Here is a 17,807-nt window from a genome sequence, read left to right as displayed (position 1 = left end):
GGGTCATTTTTGGGTGATTTTAAAGTGATTTTTGGGTAATTTTGGGGTCATTTTTGGGTGATTTTTGGGTAATTTTTGGGTAATTTTGGGTTGATTTTTTGGTTCATTTTTGGCTGATTTTTTCGGTAATTTTGATACGATTTTCTGGGTGATTTTGGGACGATTTTTTTGGTGAATTTTGGGATAATTTTGGGTCATTTTTGGGTGATTTTAAAGTGATTTTTTGGGTGATTTTGGGATGATTTTTTGAGTAAATTTTGGGCCATTTTGGGGTGATTTTGGGTGATTTTTGGGGTCATTTTTGGCTGATTTTTTGCGTCATTTTGATACGATTTTCTGGGTGATTTTGGGGTAATTTTTGGATTTTTTTTCGGTTGATTTTTGGGTGAATTTGGGTCATTTTGGGACGATTTTCTGGATAATTTTCTGGCTGATTTTTGTGTAATTTTGGGATGATTTTTTGAGTAAATTTTGGATAATTTTGGGAATTTTTTTTGGGCTGATTTTTGCCTGATTTGATGTTTTTTTTCTCCCCCAGAGCTGAGAATGTCTAAACCCCTGGAGCTGGAGAAGGAGCTGCCGGGGGAGCGCCCGGGTAGGAAAATTTGGGAATATTTGGAATTTTTTGGGAATTTTTTTGGAATTTTTGGGACATTTGGGACAATTTGGGACATTTTGGGGCCATTTGGGACATTTGGGGATTTTTGGGGATTTTTTGGGGATTTTTTTTTGGAATTTATGGGACATTCAGGAATTTTTTTAATTTTATTTTTTAATTTTTTTTTTTTTTTTTTTTTTTTTTACATTTTGGGATTTTTTTTTTTTTTTTACATTTTTGGGACATTTTGGAAAATTTTTTTGGGGATTTTTTTTTAGGGACATTTTGGAACATTTCAGGATTTTATTTTATTTATTTATTTTATTTATTATTTTTTAGGGACATTTTGGGATTTTTCGTTTTAATTTTTTTGGGACATTTGGGAGTTTTGGGGATTTTTTGGGGGGATTTTTTTTGGGGCCATTTCGGGATTTTTTGGGAATTTTTTATTTTTTTTTTTTGGGACATTTTGGGAATTTTTTGGAGATTTTTTGGGGGGACATTTGAGGGTTTGTTTTATTATTATTTTTTCAGGACATTTTGGATTTTTTTATTTTTTAGGGTTTTTTTGGGACATTTGTGGACATTTTAGGACCTTTTTTTTATTTTGATTTTTTGGGATATTTTGGGATTTTTTTGGATTTTTTTGGGACATTTTAGGAATTTTTTTTTTTTAATTTTTGGGGATATTTTGGGATTTTTTTGGAATTTTTTTGGGACATTTTGGGATTTTTTTGGGGATTTTTTTTTTGGGGAACATTTTGGGGCCATTTGGGGAATTAATAAATATTTAATTAATAATTAAATATTTCTTTATTATTTCTTTATTATTATTTATTATATATTTATTATTATTTATTCTTTATTTATTGTTTATTAATATTTATTATTTAATTAACAATATTTAATTAATAAATATTTGGGGAATAAATAAATATTTGTTTATTTATTGGGATTTTCTTGGGACATTTGTGAACATTTTAGGATTTTTTATTTTTTTATTATTATTATTATTTTTTGGGGACATTTTGGGATTTTTTTGAGATTTTTTTGGGACATTTTGGGGCCATTTTTGCCCCCCCTGAATCTCCCTTTTCCCCTCCCCAGACACAGAAACCAATGGACCCGACACGAACCACCAGGTGAGAATTTTGGGGATTTTTTTTTATTATTTTTTGGGTTTTTTGGGGGGTCCTGGGGTTGGACCCCCCAAAAAAATTTGAATTTTTTTTCCCCTCCCCCCCCCAGGCCCAGCAGAACAAACCCCCCCCCTTTGGCCCCTCCCCCCTCGGAGCCAAGGTAAGAGAGACCCCAAAATTTACCCCAAAATACCCAAAATTTACCCCAAAATTCACCCCAAAATACCCCAAAATTTACCCCAAAATTATTCCCAAAATTCACCCCAAAATACCCAAAAATTCCCCAAAATTTGCCCCAAATTATCCAAAATTTACCCCAAAATTCACCCCAAAATTTGCCCCAAAATACCCAAAATTCATCCCAAAATTTACCCCAAAATAATCAAAATTTACCCCAAATTTTTACCCCAAAATCCCCAAAATTCACCCCCAAAATCCCTTAAAAATCCCTTTAAAATCCACCCCAAAAATCCCCAAAAATCCTGCCCAAAATATCCAAAAATCTGCCCCAAAATCCCCAAATTTCACCCCAAAAATCCTCTCCCAAAATCCCTTAAAAATCCCTTTAAAATCCACCCCAAAAATCCCCAAAAATCCTCCTCAAATCCTCCCCAAAATCCTCCAAAAAATTCCCAAATTTGACCCCAAAACCCCCAAATTTCGCCCCAATTTTCCCCCCCCCGCCCCTCCCCCCCCAGTTCCTGTTTTGGCCGGGGGTGGGGGAGGGGCCGGGGGTGGGGGAGGGGCGGGGGGGGAAATCCCGGCGGCGGCAAAACAGGAAACCGGGGGGGAGTCCCCAAAACCTGCTGAAAACACCCCAAAATCTGCCCAAAAATGGCTCAAAAATTGACCCAAAATCTGCCCCAAAATTGGCCCAAAATCTGCTCCAAAAACACCCCAAAATCAGCCCAAAATTGGCCAAAAATTGGCCCCAAAACACCCCAAAATTGGCCAAAAACACTCCAAAATCAGCCCCAAAATCTGCCCAAAAATTGGCCCCAAATCAGCCCCAAAAATCAGCCAAAAACACACCAAAATCTGCCTCAAAATTCGCCAAAAATCGGCCCAAAAACTGCCCCAAAATGGCCCAAAATCTGCCCCAAATCTGCCCCAAAACACCCCAAAATCAGCCAAAAAATCAGCCCAAAATCAGCCCCAAAATCGGCCCCAAATTGGCCAAAAATCAGCCCAAAATCTGCCCAAAAATGGCCCAAAAATTGGCCCCAAATCTGCATAAAATTGGCCCAAAACCTGCTAAAACCACCTCAAAATCTGCCCCTAAATCAGCCAAAATCTGCCCCAAAACACCCCAAAATCAGCCAAAAAATCAGCCCAAAAATGGCCCAAAATCTGTCCCAAAATCCACCCAAAATCAGCTTCAAAATCGGTCAAAAACAACCCAAAATTCTCTCCAAAATCTGCCCCCAAACACCCCAAAATCTGCCCCAAAATTGGCCAAAAATTGGCCCCCAAAATCAGCCAAAAAATCAGCCCAAAATTGGCCCAAAAATGGCCCAAAACACCCCAAAATCTGCCCCAAAATGACCCAAAAATTGGCCCCAAAACACCCCAAAATTGGCCCCAAAATGAGGAAAAAATCTGCCCAAAAATTGCCCCAAAATCCGCCCCAAATTTTCCTGAATTTCCCTGAATTTGCCCCAAATTCTTCCCCCAATTTCCCCGAATTTTCCCAATTTCTCCAAATTCCTCCTTAATTCCCCAAATTTCCCCAAAATTCCCCAAATTTCCCCCAATTTTCCCCAAATTCCTCCTGATTTTTCCCAATTTTCTCCCGAATTCTCCCAAATTTTCCCCAATTTTTCCCAAATTCTCCCAAATTTTCCCCAAATTTCTCCAATTTTCCCCAAATCCCTCCTGAACCCCCCAAATCTCTCCAAAATCCTCAAATTTTCCCCAAATTCCCCCAAATATTCCCAAAATTTTCCCAATTTCCCCCAAAATCCTCCAAATTTCCCCCAAATTCCCCCAAATATTCCCAAAATTTTCCCGAATTTTCCCAAATTCGTCCAAAATTCTCCTGAATTTCCCCCAAATCCCCACTGGAATTTTCCCAATTTCCCAAATTTCCTCAAATTTCCCCAAATTTCCCCAAATTTCCCCAAAATCCTCCAAATTTTCCCCCAAATTCCCCCAAATATTCCCAAAATTTTCCCGAATTTTCCCAAATTCGTCCAAAATTCCCCCAAATTTTCCCCAAATTCCCCCCAGAATTTCCTCAAAACCGAAATTCCCCCCAAAATTCCCCAATTTCACCCCAAATTTTTCCCAATTTTTCCCAATTTCACCCCAAATTTCCCCACAGGTGACGGGCCCGGAGCCGCCCCCTCCCCCCCCCGCTGCCCCTCCCCCCGCTCAGCTGCTCCTCGCGGGCTCCCAACTGGCCGGGGTGAGTTGGGGACAATTTGGGGAATTTTTTGGGAATTTTTGGGAATTTTTTGGGAATTTTTTGGGATTTTTTGGGAATTTTTTGGGAATTTTTGGGAATTTTTTGGGATTTTTTTGGGATTTTTTGGGAATTTTTTAGGATTTTTTGGGAATTTTTTGGGATTTTTTGGGAATTTTTTGGGATTTTTTTGGGATTTTTTGGGGGGAGTTTGTGGGCGGGGCTTCGCTGGCGCGGGGGGCGGGGCTTGGGGCTGGTACTGACCTGCTCCCCCTCCCCCCCCTCCCCCTCCCCTCGTGTGTCACCCCCAAATTGTCCCCAAATTGTCCCCAAAATTTGTCCCAAAATTTGTCCCTTTTGTGTCCGCCTTAACCCCTTCGCTGCCGTGTCCTTGTCATTGTCCCCATTGTCACTGTCCCCATTGTCACTGTCCCCATTGTCACTGTCCCTGTGTCTCATTCTTGTCCCTTGTCCCCAACCTCGTCCTTGTCCCTCTGTCCCCTGTCATTGTCCCCTGTCCCCATCCTTGTGTCCCCTGTCCCCATCTTTGTCCCCCATCCCCTTTTCCTGTCCCCTCTGTCCCCATCCTTGTCCCCATCCCCTGTCCCCTGTTACTGTCCCCTCTTTTTGTCCCCTGTCCTTCTCCCTGTCCCCATCCCTGTCCCTGTCCCTCTGTCCCCATCCCTGTCCCTGTGTCCCTGTCCCATCTCCCTCTCCCCATCCCTGTCCTCATTCCCTGTCCCCTCTTCTTGTCCCTCTGTCCCTGTCCCCTGTCCCTGTCCCCTGTCCCCATCCCTGTCCCTGTGTCCCTGTCCCATCTCCCTCTCCCCATCCCTGTCCTCGTTCCCTGTCCCCTCTTCTTGTCCCCTGTCCCTGTCCCTGCCCCTGTCCCCTGTCATTGTCCCCTGTCATTGTCATTGTCCCCTGTGTCCCCTCTCCCTGCCCCTGTCCCTGTCCCTGTGTCCCCTGTCCCTGTCCCCTCTTTTTGTCCCCTGTGTCCCCATCCCCGTCTCTCTGTCCCCATCCCTGGCATTATCCCCTGTCCCCATCCCCTGTCCCCTGTCCCCTGTGTCCCCTGTGTCCCTTGTCCCTGTCCCCTGTCCCCTGTCCCTCTATCCCCATCCCTGTCCCCTCTTTTTGTCCCCTGTCTCCTCTTCTCTATCCCTGTCCCCATCCCTGTGTCCCTGTCCCTATCCCTGTCCCTGTCCCCATCCTTGTCCCCATCCCCTGTCCCTGTCCCCTGTGTCCCCTGTGTCCCCTGTGTCCCCTGTCCCCGTCCCTGTCCCTCTGTCCCCTGTCCCTGTCCCTGTCCCTGTCCCTGTGTCCCCTGTGTCCCCTGTGTCCCCTGTGTCCCCTGTGTCCCCTGTCCCTGTCCCTGTCATTGTCCCTGTCCCTGTCCCTGTCCCTGTCCCCATCCCTGTGTCCCCTGTGTCCCCTGTGTCCCCTGTCCCTGTCATTGTCCCCTGTGTCCCCTCTCTGTGTCCCCTGTGTCCCCTGTCCCTGTCCCTGTCCCTGTCCCCATTCCTGTGTCCCCTGTGTCCCCTCTCCCTGTCATTGTCATTGTCCCCTGTGTCCCCTCTCTGTGTCCCCTGTGTCCCCTGTCCCTGTCCCTGTCCCTGTCCGTGTCCCTGTCCCCTGTCCCCATTCCTGTGTCCCCTGTGTCCCCTGTGTCCCCTGTCATTGTCCCTGTCCCTGTCCCTGTCATTGTCCGTGTCCCCAGCTGGCGGCCCTGCTCCCGGCCCCGGGGCAGCTCCTGGCCCAGGCCCAGCTCTTGGCCGCAGCAGCCGCAGCTCAGCTCCCGCAGGGACCCCCCGGGACCCCCTCGGGGGGCACCCCTGGGACCCCCTCGGGGGGAACCCCCTCGGGAGGGACCCCCGGGACCCCTGTGGGGACCCCCGGAGGGACCCCCGGCCCCGAGGGGGGACCCCCCGCGCCGCCCCCGCTGCCGCTGCCCGGCCCCATCCAGCTCTCGCCGCAGGTAACGGGGAGGGGGCTGCAGTGGGCACAAACTGGGCTGGAATTGGCCCAAAATTGGCCCAAAATTGGGCCAAAATTGGACCAAAATTGGGCTGAAATCGGCCCAAAATTGGGCCAAAATAGGGCTGGAATTGGACCAGAATTTGCCCAAAATTCAGCTGAAATTGGCCCAAATTTTGAGTGAAATGGGCCCAAAATTGGGCTGAAATCAGCCCAAAATTCAGCTGAAATCAGCCCAAAATTTGGGCGAAATTGGCCCGAAATTGGGCTGAAATCGGACCAAAATTGGGCTGAAATTGGACCAAACTTCAGCTGAAATTGGTCTAAAATTAGGCTGAAATCAACCCCAATTTAGGATAAAATTGGCCTTAAAATTGGGCTGAAATTGGAACAAAATTTGGCTGAAATTGTCCCAAAGTTTGGGTGAAATTGGCCAAAATTGAGCTGAAATTGGACCAAAATTCCACCAAAATCAGCCCCAAAATCCAGCTGAAATCGGCCCAAACTTTGTGTGAAATTGGCCCAAAATTGGGCTGAAATTGGCCCAAAATAAGGCCCCAAAAGGGTCTGAAAATATCCCGAATTCAGCCCAAAATCATCCCAAAAAATATCCCCAAAATATCCCGAATTCAGCCCAAAAATCTCAGGAATTCACCCCCCAAAACCCCCCCTGAAAACAGTCGGAAAATACCCCAAAATTAATCCCCAAAAAATCATCCCAAAAATCCCCCAAATTTCCCCCCCAAAAATCCCCCAAATTCTCCCCCAAAATCCCTGAAATTCACCCTAAAAATTCCCCCCAAATTCCCCCCAAAATCCCCCAAATTCCCCCCCAAAATTTCGCCCCCAAATTCACTCCATCTGCCGTCCCCCTGTCTGTCCATCTGTCCGTCTGTCCCCTGTGTGTCCCAATGTCCCCCTGTCCCCTTCATGTCCCCTGTCTGTCTGTCTGTCTGTCTGTCTGTCCCTCTGTCCCCCCTGTGTCCGTCTGACCTGTGTCCCCTGTGTCCCCATGTCTGTCTGTCCGTCTGTCTGTCCCTGTCATGTCCCCATATCCCTGTCCCCCTGTCTGTCCCTCTGTCCCCTGTCTGTCCCCTGTGTCCTCCTGTCTGTCTGTCTGTCCTGTGTCTGTCCCCTCTCTGTCCCTGTTGTCCCCCCTCTGTCTGTCTGTCTGTCCCCTTTGTCCATCTGTCTGTCTGTCCCCCTGTGTCCCCTGTGTCTGTCCCTGTGTCCCCTGTGTCTGTCTGTCTGTCTGTCTGTCTGTCCCCCTGTGTCCCCCCCCTGTGTCTGTCTGTCCGTCCCGTCCGTCTGTCCCCTGTGTCCCTCTCTCTCCCCTGTCCCTGTGTCCGTCTGTCTGTCCTCCTGTCCATCCCTGTGTCCCCCTGTCCGTCTGTCCGTCTGTCTGTCCCTCTCTCCCCTGTCTGTCCTGTCTGTCCTCTCTGTCCGTGTGTCCATCCAGGACCTCCAGCAGCTGCTGCAGCTCCAGCAGTTGGTTTTGGTGCCGGGTCACCCCCTGCAGCCCCCGCCCCAATTCCTGCTGCCCCCCCCGGGGCCCGCCCAGCAGGGACAGACAGGTGAGGTCACCTGGGGGTCATCTGGGGGTCATGGGGTCACCCAGGGGTCATGGGGTCACTCAGGGGTCACACAGAGGTCACTCAGGGGTCACCCCCTGCAGCCCCTGCCCCAATTCCTGCTGCCCCCCCCCGGGGCCCGCCCAGCAGGGACAGACAGGTGAGGTCACCTGGGGTCACCCAGGGGTCACACAGAGGTCACTCAGGGGTCACCCCCTGCAGCCCCTGCCCCAATTCCTGCTGCCCCCCTGGGGCCCGCCCAGCAGGGACAGACAGGTGAGGTCAGGGGTCATCCCGGGGTCACCCAGGGGTCATGGGGTCACTCAGGGGTCACACAGAGGTCGCAGGGGAAATTTGGGGGAATTTTGGGGGAATTTTGAGGAATTTGGGGGGAAAATTGGGGTCCCAGGGGAGATTTGGGGTCACTCAGGAGTCACGGGGTCACCTGGAGGTCATGGGGTCACTCAGGGGTCATGGGGTCACCCAGGGGTCACGGGGTCACCCAGGGGTCACTCAGGGGTCACACAGAGGTCACAGGGGAAATTTGGGTGAATTTTGGGGGAAATTTTGGGGAATTTGGGGGAATTTTGGGGGAAATTTGAGGGGGTTTGGCGCCACCCAAAGGTCATCCAGGGGTCACGGGGTCATGGTGAGGTCACAGGGGAAATTTGAGAAAAATTTGGGGGGATTTTTGGGAATTTGGGGAGGGATTCGGGGTCACCCAGAGGTCACGGGGTCACTCAGGGGTCACAGGGGGAAATTTGGGGGAATTTTGAGGAAAATTTGGGGGAAAATTTGGGGAAAATTTTGGGGAAATTTGGGGTCCTGGGGGGAGGATTTGGGGTCTGGGGTCTCCTTTTGGGATTTTTGGGCTCCTTTTGGGGTTTTGGGGGGTCCCTGTGGGTTTTGGGGGTTCCCTGTGGGGTTTTTGGGGTCTGGGGGTTCCCAGTGGATTTTGGGGGGTCCCAGTGGGGTTTTGGGGGTCCCGGTGGGTTTTGGGGACCCCCTGACCCCCCATTTTTCCCCCCAGGGCTGCTCCCCCCCCCCAACCTCTTTCAGCTACCTCAGCACAGCCCGGGGGGGCTCCTGCCCAACCCCCCCCGCGGGGGGCTGCACGCACAGGTAACCCCCAAAAATAATCCCTAAAATAACCCAAAAATAACCCCAAAACACCCCCCAAATAACCCCAAAAATAGCCCCAAAATAGCCCCAAAATAACCCCCAAAATAGCCCAAAATAACTCCAAAAATAAACCCAAAAATAGCCCAAAAATAACCCAAAAAAAATCCCAAAATAGCCCAAAATAACCCTAAAAATACCCAAAAAATATTCCCCAGAAATACACAAAAATACCTAAAAAAATCCCTAAAAATCTCCAGAAAATACCACGAAAATACCTCCAAAAATAGCCCAAAATTACCCCAAAAATAACCCCCAAAAATATCCCCCAAAAATAGCCCAAAAGTAGCCCAAAACACCCCAAAAATAATCCTAAAAATAGTCCAAAAATACCCCCAAAACACCCCCAAAAATACCCCAAAAATCTTCAGAAAATACCTGAAAAAATACCCCAAAATTTTGGGGTTTTTTTGGGGGGTCTTTTGGATTTTTCCCTTTTTTTTTTTTATTTTTATTTTTATTTTTTTTCATTTCTATTTATTTTTTTTTTTATTTTTTCACCCCAATTTTTCTCTGTTTCCCCCAGGCCGGGCCCCGCCCGGGGGTCCCTGAGCCCCCCAAAGGCCCCGAGAACCCCCCGGGACCCCCCGGGGACGAGCCCAGTGACCTGGAGGAGCTCGAGCAGTTCGCCAGGACCTTCAAACAGAGGAGGATCAAACTCGGCTTCACGCAGGTAAAAATACAATTTATTTGGGGTTTTTTATTGGTTTTTAGAGTGTGGGAATTTTAGGAATTATTGGGGATTTTTTTGGATTTTTTTTCTGATTTTTTTTTGGATTTTTTTCAGATTTTTTTCAGATTTTTTTCAGATTTTTTTCAGATTTTTTTCAGATTTTTTTCTGATTTTTTTTCTGATTTTTTTGGGATTTTTTTTCGATTTTTTTCTGATTTTTTTCTGATTTTTTTCTGATTTTTTTTGGGTTTTTTGGGATTTTTTTCTGATTTTTTTTCTGATTTTTTGGGATTTTTTTCTGATTTTTTGGGACTTTTTTCCGATTTTTTGGGATTTTTTTCTGATTTTTTTCTGATTTTTTTTCTGATTTTTTTCTGATTTTTTTCTGATTTTTTTCTGATTTTTTTTGGAATTTTTTTCAGATTTTTAAATTATTTTTTAAATTAATTTTTAATGATTTTTTAGGATTTTGGGGGATTTTTTTGGGCTATTTTTGGGCTATTTTTGTCTTAATTTTGGGTGTTTTTTGTTCCCCCAGGGTGACGTGGGCCTGGCCGTGGGGATTTGGGGCTGATTTTGGGGATATTGTTGGGATGATTTTTGGATATTTTTGGGATAATTTTTGGCTGGTTTTGGGGATTTTTTGGGATATTTTTCGGGATATTTTGGGGACATTTTTGAGATATTTTGGGGATATTTTTGGGATATTTTTGGGGATTTTTGGGGATTTTTTGGGGATATTTTCAGGATATTTTTAGGGTATTTTTGGGATATTTTGGGATAATTTTGGGTTGATTTTGGCTGTTTTTTGCCCCCCCAGGGCGACGTGGGCCTGGCCATGGGGATTTGGGGATAATTTTGGGGATAATTTTGGGGATATTTTGGGTTAATTTTAAAGATATTTTTGGGATATTTTTGGGGTGTTTTTTGGCCGTTTTTGGAGATTTTCTTGGGTGATTTTTTTTGATTTTTTGGGATAATTTGGGGTTGATTTTGGCTGATTTTTGAGCTGATTTTCGGGATATTTTTTGGGATATTTTGGGGATATTTTTGGGATATTTTCAGGATATTTTCAGGATATTTTTGGGATATTTTGGGATAATTTTGGGTTGATTTCGGCTGTTTTTTGCCCCCCCAGGGTGACGTGGGCCTGGCCATGGGGAAGCTCTACGGGAACGATTTCAGCCAAACGACGATTTCGCGCTTCGAGGCCCTGAACCTGAGCTTCAAAAACATGTGCAAACTGAAACCCCTCCTGGAGACCTGGCTGAGGGACGCAGGTGGGGCCTGTGGACCCTATAGACCCCTATGGATCCTATAGATCCTATAGACTCCATAGGGATCAATGGATCCCCTATAGATATCCTATGGATCAATAGGGACCCCATAGACCCCCCTGTGCAAACTGAAACCCCTCCTGGAGACCTGGCTGAGGGACGCAGGTGGGGCCTGTGGACCCTATAGATCAATAAATACCCTATAGATACCCTATAGATCAATGGAGATCCTATAGATCCACTATAGACCCCATAGATCCCCCTGTGCAAACTGAAACCCCTGCTGGAGACCTGGCTGAGGGACGCAGGTGGGACCTGTGGACCCTATAGATCCCTATGGACCCTATAGATCCCCTATAGATCCCTATAGATCCCCTATAGATCCCTATGGATCAATGGATCCCCTATAGACCCCTATAGATCCCCCATAGACCCCCCTGTGCAAACTGAAACCCCTCCTGGAGACCTGGCTGAGGGACGCAGGTGGGGCCTGTGGACCCTATAGATCCCCTATAGATCAATAAATACCCCATAGATCCCCTATGGATCCCCTGTGGATCAATGGATCCCCTATAGATACCCTATAGATCAATAGGGACCCCATAGATTCCCCTGTGCAAACTGAAACTCCTGCTGGAGACCCGGCTGAGGGACGCAGGTGGGACCTATAGATCCCCTATAGATCCCCTATAGACCCCTATGGATCCCTATGGATCAATGGATCCCCTATAGGGACCCCATAGACCCCCCTGTGCAAACTGAAACCCCTCCTGGAGACCTGGCTGAGGGACGCAGGTGGGACCTATAGATCCCCTATAGATCCCCTATAGATCCCCTATAGATCCTATAGATCCCCTATAGATCCCTATAGATCCCCTATAGACCCCTATGGGTCCCTATAGATCCCTATAGATCCCCTATAGATCCCCCATAGATCCCCCATAGATCCCCTATAGATCCCCTATAGATCCCCTATAGATCCCTATGGATCCCTATAGATCCCCTATAGGTCCCTATGGACCCCTATAGATCCCCTATAGATCCCCTATAGACCCCTATGGATCCCTATGGATCAATGGAGATCTTATAGGTATCCTACAGATCAATAGATACCCCATAGATCAGTAGGTACCCTATAGATTCCCCTATGGATCTCTCCTCCCAAAAGACGATGCCGGTGCCTATGGGATCTATAGGGTCAGATCAATGGGATCTATGGGATTTATAGGGTCCATAGGACCAGATCTGTAGGATCTATAGGATCAATAGGATTAGATATATGGAATCAATAGGATCTATGGGATCTATTGGATCTATAGGACCAGATATACGGGATCTGTGGGATTTATGGGATCTATAGGACCGGATCAATAGGATCTATAGGATCAGTGAGCTCTATGGGATCTATGGGATTTATGGGATCCGACCTATGGGATCGATAGGATCAGTGGGACTTATAGGACCAGATCTATGGGATCTATAGGGTCAGGTCTATGGGAGGGATCTATAGGATCAGATCAACAGGATCTATAGGATCAATAGGTTCAGATCTATGGGATCTATGGGATCTATGGGATCCATAGGCTCTATAGGACCAAATCTATTGGATCTATAGGGTCAGATCTGTGGGATCAATGGGATCAGATCTGTGGGATCTATGGGATCAATGGGATCAATGGGATCAATGGGATCAGATCTATGGGATCTATAGGCTCTATGGGATCAGATCAATGGGATCAATGGGATCTATGGGATCAATGGGATCAATGGGATCAATGGGATCAATGGGATCAGATCTATAGGATCAATGGGATCAGATCAATGGGATCAATGGGATCAGATCTATGGGATCTATAGGATCTATAGGATCCATACACTCTCCCCCCCCCCAGAGACGACGTCGGTGTCTATGGGATCAATGGGATCAATGGGATCAATGGGATCAATGGGATCTATAGGCTCTATGGGATCAATGGGATCAGATCAATGGGATCAATGGGATCAGATCTATAGGATCCATAGGACCTATAGGATCCATACCCTCTCCCCCCCCCAGAGACGATGTCGGTGGACTCGGCCCTGCCCAGCCCCCCCTCCCTGGGCCCCCCCACCCTGGGGGGCTTCGAGGGGCTCCCGGGGCGGCGCCGCAAGAAACGGACCAGCATCGAGACCAACGTGCGCTTCGCCCTGGAGAAATCCTTCCTGGCGGTGAGAAATAGCCCAAAATATCCCAAAAATATCCCAAAAATATCCCCAAATATCCCCAAAAAATAAAGCCGAAATATCCCCAAAAAATCCCAAAAAAATCCCCACTGAAAACGGCCCAAAATAACCCCAAAATAACCCAAAATATCCAACAAAATGACCCCAAAAATAGCTCAAAAAATGACCCCAAAAATATCCCCAAAATATCCCCAAAAAATTCCCAAAAATCCCCATTGAAAAAACAGCCCCAAAACAGACCCCAAACAGTCCCAATTTTCCCAAATTCCCATTTTTTCCCCCCAGAACCAGAACCCAACATCGGAGAAGATCCATTTCCCATTCCCTCAAATTTCCCCCATTTTTTCCCATTTTTTCCCCCATTTTTTCCCAATTTTTTCCCAATTTTTGTGACTTTCCCCCTTCCCCCAACCCCCCCAAAATTCCCGATTTTCCCCGAATTTTCCCAATTTTGTTTTTTTTCCCCCCAGAACCAGAAACCCACATCAGAGGAGATCCATTTCCTCATTCCCACAAATTTCCCCTGATTTTCCTCAATTTTCTCCAATTTTCCCCCATTTTTTCCTCTATTTTTGTGATTTTTTTAACCCCCAAAACTCCCGATTTTTCCCCAAATTTTCCCAAATTCCCGTTTTTTTCCCCCCAGAACCAAAAACCCACGTCGGAGGAGATCCTGCTGATCGCGGAGCAGCTGCACATGGAGAAGGAGGTGATCCGGGTCTGGTTCTGCAACCGGCGCCAGAAGGAGAAACGGATCAACCCCTGCGGGGCCGCCCCCAACGTCACCCCCAACGTCACCCCCAACGTCACCTCCAGCGTCCCCAACGTCCCCAGGAACGTCCCCAACGTCCCCAACGTCGCCGGGAGCGTCACGAATGTCACGAACGTGGCGCCGAATGTCGTCGCCGGGAACGTCGCCGGGAAGGTTCCGGCGTTTGGTGCTCATGGGGTGGGTTGTGAGGGGAGAAAAGGGGGTTTTTTTGGGGGGTTTTGGGGGGTTTTGGGTTTTCGGGGGGTTTTGGGGGGTTTTTGGGGGGTTTTGGGTTTTCGGGGAGTTTGGGGGACTTTTTTGGGTTTGGGGGTTTTGGGGATTTTTTGGGCTTTTTTTTGGGTTTTTGGGGTGTTTTTTTGGTTTTGGGGGTTTTTTGGTTTTTTTTGGGTTTTGGGGTTTTTTTGGGGGGTTGGGATTGGTCATTGTCCTCAGTGGGATTGGTCACTCTATGGGATTGGTCACTCTATGGGATTGGTCACTGTCCCCATGGGATTGGTCATTGTACGGGGTTGGTCATTGGGATTGGTCATTGTTCCCAATGGGATTGGTCATCGTTTGGGGTTGGTCACTCTGTGGGGTTGGTCACTGTCCCCATGGGGTTGGCCATTGTTTGGGATTGGTCATTGGGTCATTGGTCATTGGTCATTGTCCTCAATGGGATTGGTCATTGTTTGGGATTGGTCATCGCATTGGACTGGTCATTGTGTGGGGTTGGTCACTCTATGGGATTGGTCATTGTTTGGGATTGGTCATTCTATCGGGTTGGTCACTCTATGGGGTTGGTCATTGTGTGGGATTGGTCACTTTCCCCAGTGGGGTTGGTCATTCTATGGGATCGGTCACTCTATGGGATTGGTCATTGTGTGGGGCTGGTCATTGAACAGGGCTGGTCATCGTCCCCATGGGATTGGTCATTGGGATTGGTCAGTCTATGGGATTGGTCACTCTGTGGGATTGGTCATTGTATGGGGTTGGTCACTCTATGGGATTGGTCACTCTGTGGGATTGGTCACTCTGTGGGATTGGTCATTCTATGGGATTGGTCATTTTTTAGGATTGGTCGCCTCTGTCTGGGATTGGTCATTTTTTGGGACTGGTCATTGCATGGGATTGGTCACTGTCCCCAAATATCCCCAAAATGACCCCAAAATGACCCCAAAATATCCCCAAAATATCCCCAAATGACCCCAAATGACCCTAAATGACCCAAAATGTCCCCAAAATGACCCCAAATCTCCCCAGGTGACCCCGCCCGGCCCCGCCCTCGGCCTCCCCACCCCCGGCAGCCTCGGCACCGCAGGTGAGTCCCAAAAACCCCCAAAAAATTCAAAAATTGCCCAAAAATCTCCCCAAAAAATGGGGTGGAGATTTTGGGGGAATTTTGGGGTATTTTGGGGATGATTTTGGGAGGATTTTGGGGGGATTTGGGGGGATTTGGGGGGGAATTTTTGAGGATTTTGGGGATTTTTAAGGCGGATTCGGGGAAATTTGGGGGGATTTTGGGGGATTTGGGGATTTTTGGGGGATTTTAATAGAATTTGGGGGGATTTGGAGATGTTTAAAGGGGATTTTTGGGGGATTTGGGTAATTTAAAGGGAATTTTGGGTCATTTAAATGGGATTTTGGTGAATTTTAAGGGATTTTTGGGGTAATTTAAAGGGATTTTTTTGGGATTTTTTTAACCTTCTGACCCTTGACCCCTCCCCCCTCCTGCAGTGACGTCACTGACCTCGGGCCCCTCCCCCCCTCCGGCCCCCCCGGGCTCCGCCCCCTCCCCCCTCGGCCTCGGATCCGGGTGAGTGACCATTGAGTGACCCCTGACCCCTGAGTGACCCTGAGTGACCCTGAGTGACCCTGAGTGACCCTGAGTGACCCCAGAGTGACCCCAGAGTGACCCCTGAGTGACCCCTGAGTGACCCCTGAGTGACCCCTGAGTGACCCCTGAGTGACCCCCGGGTGACCCCTGAGTGACCCCGAGGTGACCACGCCCCTTTTTTCCCTTTCAGGGGGGCGGTGCTTGGGGGGCTCCTCGGCCCCGCCCCATTGGCCACGATCCAAGGTGGGTGTGACGTCATCGGGAGTGACGTCATAGGTGGGGCAGGTGTGTGATTGACAGGTGTGACACAGGTGTGTGACGTCATATGCGTGATTGACAGGTGTGTGATGTCACAGGTGTGACAGGTCTGACACCAGTCCGTGATTGGCTGACAGGTGTGTGATTGACAGGTGTGTGTGTGTGATTGATAGATTTGATTGACAGGTTTGATTGACAGGTTTGATTGACAGCTGTGATTGACAGCTCTGTGCCCCTCCCCCCTCCCCTTGAGGGGCTTTTTTTGGGATTTGGGGGTTCCCAGTGGGAATTTTGGGGGGGTCTCTGAGGGAATTTTGGGGTCTTTCTCTGTTTTATTTTTGGGGTCCTGATGGGATTTTTTTGGGGTCTCTCTGTGAGATTTTTGGGGAAGTTCCTGGTGGGATTTTTGGGGCAAATTTGGCATTTTTTGGGGTAGTTCTGGGTGTTATTTTTGGAGTCCCAATGGGATTTTTGGGGGTGATTTTTGGGGTCTCTGAGGGAATTTTTGGGGTTTATTTGAGATTTTTTGGGGCACTCCTGGGTGAGATTTTTTCGGGTTTATTTGGGATTTTTTGGGGGTGATTTTTGGGGTCTCTGAGGGAATTTTGGGGGGTTTATTTGGGATTTTTGGGGCACTCCTGGGTGGGATTTTTTTGGGGTCTCTCAGTGCTATTTCTGGGATCTATTTGGGATATTTTGGGCTCTCCCCTGACTCCCCCTCCCCTATTTTTCTCTCCCCAGCCCTGAGCAGCGCTGGGACCCCCCGGCCCCGCCCCGGGGGCCTTGACCTTTTGCCTGGGGGGAGGGGCAGCTCTGGGGGTGGGGGAGGGGCGAGCCCCGCCCTTTTTCCCCTCCCCCACCTCCCCCCAGCCCCTCCCCCCAGCCCCTCCCCCCCCTCCTCGTGCTCCTCGTGCAGCGACAGCGACGCCCCCTCCCCCCCCTCCCCTCCCCCACCCGGGGCAGGGCTCTAAAGGGTGGGGGAGGGGCCAAAAAAAAGGGGGGGCGGGGTTTTGATCCAGCCCCTCCCCCACCCTCCAACCACCACCAGCTACAAACCAAAAAAAAAAAAAATTAATTTAATTTATTTTAATTAATTTAATGCTCTGATTAAAAGTGGGGTGGGGGAGGGGAAAAAAACCCCACAACCTCAAATCCGCCCCTCCCCCCACCTCACCCCCCCAAAAAAATTTCGTTTTTTTGGGGAAAAATAATCCAAAAAAGTGACTTTTTCACACCAAAAAAAAAAAAAAAAAAATCCTGTTTGAGGGGTGGGGGAGGGGCGAGGGGGGAGTGACCCCTCCCCCACCCTCCTCCCGCCCCTCCCCCACCCCCAGCTCAGCCCAAAGTTCGCAACGTTCTGACCTCGCGCGGGGGGTGGGGGAGGGGAAAAAAAAAATTTTGGGGGAAAATTTGGATTTTTTTGGGGAATTTTTGGGATTTTTTTGCCCCTCCCCCCACTCGTGGACGCGCCCCTCCCCCCACCCCCCTCCCCTCCCCCCCCCACGTTTTATTTATTGTTTCCTTTTTTTGGGGGGAGGGGGAGGGGCGCGGAGGGGGGTGGGGGAGGGGAAAAAAATGGGAAAAAAAAAAAGGGAAAAAATTGGGGGTTTTTTTTGGAGGGGAAAATGGAAAAAAAATTCCGGGGAAAAATTGGGAAAAAATAATTTGGAGAAAATGAAGAATTGGAGGAAAAAATGAAGAAAAAATTCCGAGGAAAAAGGAAAAAAAAATTTGAGGAAAAATCAGAAAAAATTATGAGGAAAAAACCAGAAAAAATTTTTGAGTAAAAAAATCCGAGGAAAAAAAAATGGAGGAAAAAAATGGAAAAAAAAAAAGTTTGAAGAAAATGAAAAATTGGAGGAAAATATGAAGAAAAAATTCCGAGGAAAAAGGAAAAAAATTGAGGAAAAATCAGAAAAA

General features: G+C 48.0%; 1 protein-coding gene and 1 long non-coding RNA gene across 2 annotated transcripts; both read left to right on the top strand.

The window, feature by feature from the left end:
* Window positions 1-44: 44 nt before the first annotated feature.
* LOC310920812 lies at window positions 45-1,899 on the top strand. The gene is made up of 3 exons (XR_014592040.1): window positions 45-595; window positions 1,706-1,740; window positions 1,847-1,899. It is a non-coding gene; the product is annotated as an uncharacterized lncRNA (long non-coding RNA).
* Window positions 1,900-2,942: 1,043 nt separating this feature from the next.
* On the top strand, window positions 2,943-16,083 carry POU2F2 (POU class 2 homeobox 2; the record flags this gene model as incomplete). The annotated part of the gene is made up of 13 exons (XM_083880776.1): window positions 2,943-2,957; window positions 4,061-4,144; window positions 5,862-6,119; window positions 7,578-7,692; window positions 8,720-8,811; window positions 9,395-9,541; window positions 10,680-10,821; window positions 12,875-13,026; window positions 13,688-14,038; window positions 15,056-15,113; window positions 15,530-15,608; window positions 15,820-15,905; window positions 16,061-16,083. The coding sequence occupies 13 exons, from the start codon at window positions 2,943-2,945 to the stop codon at window positions 16,081-16,083; spliced, it is 1,602 nt and encodes a 533-aa protein (XP_083736902.1).
* Window positions 16,084-17,807: the final 1,724 nt, after the last annotated feature.

The sequence above is a fragment of the Zosterops lateralis genome (genome assembly GCF_965231275.1).
Source record: "Zosterops lateralis genome assembly, chromosome: 31".
In the NCBI taxonomy this organism is placed as follows: Eukaryota; Metazoa; Chordata; class Aves; order Passeriformes; family Zosteropidae; genus Zosterops; species Zosterops lateralis.
The sequence above is the reverse complement of the archived record's forward strand: the minus strand, read 5'-3'. Positions and strand labels throughout refer to the sequence as shown.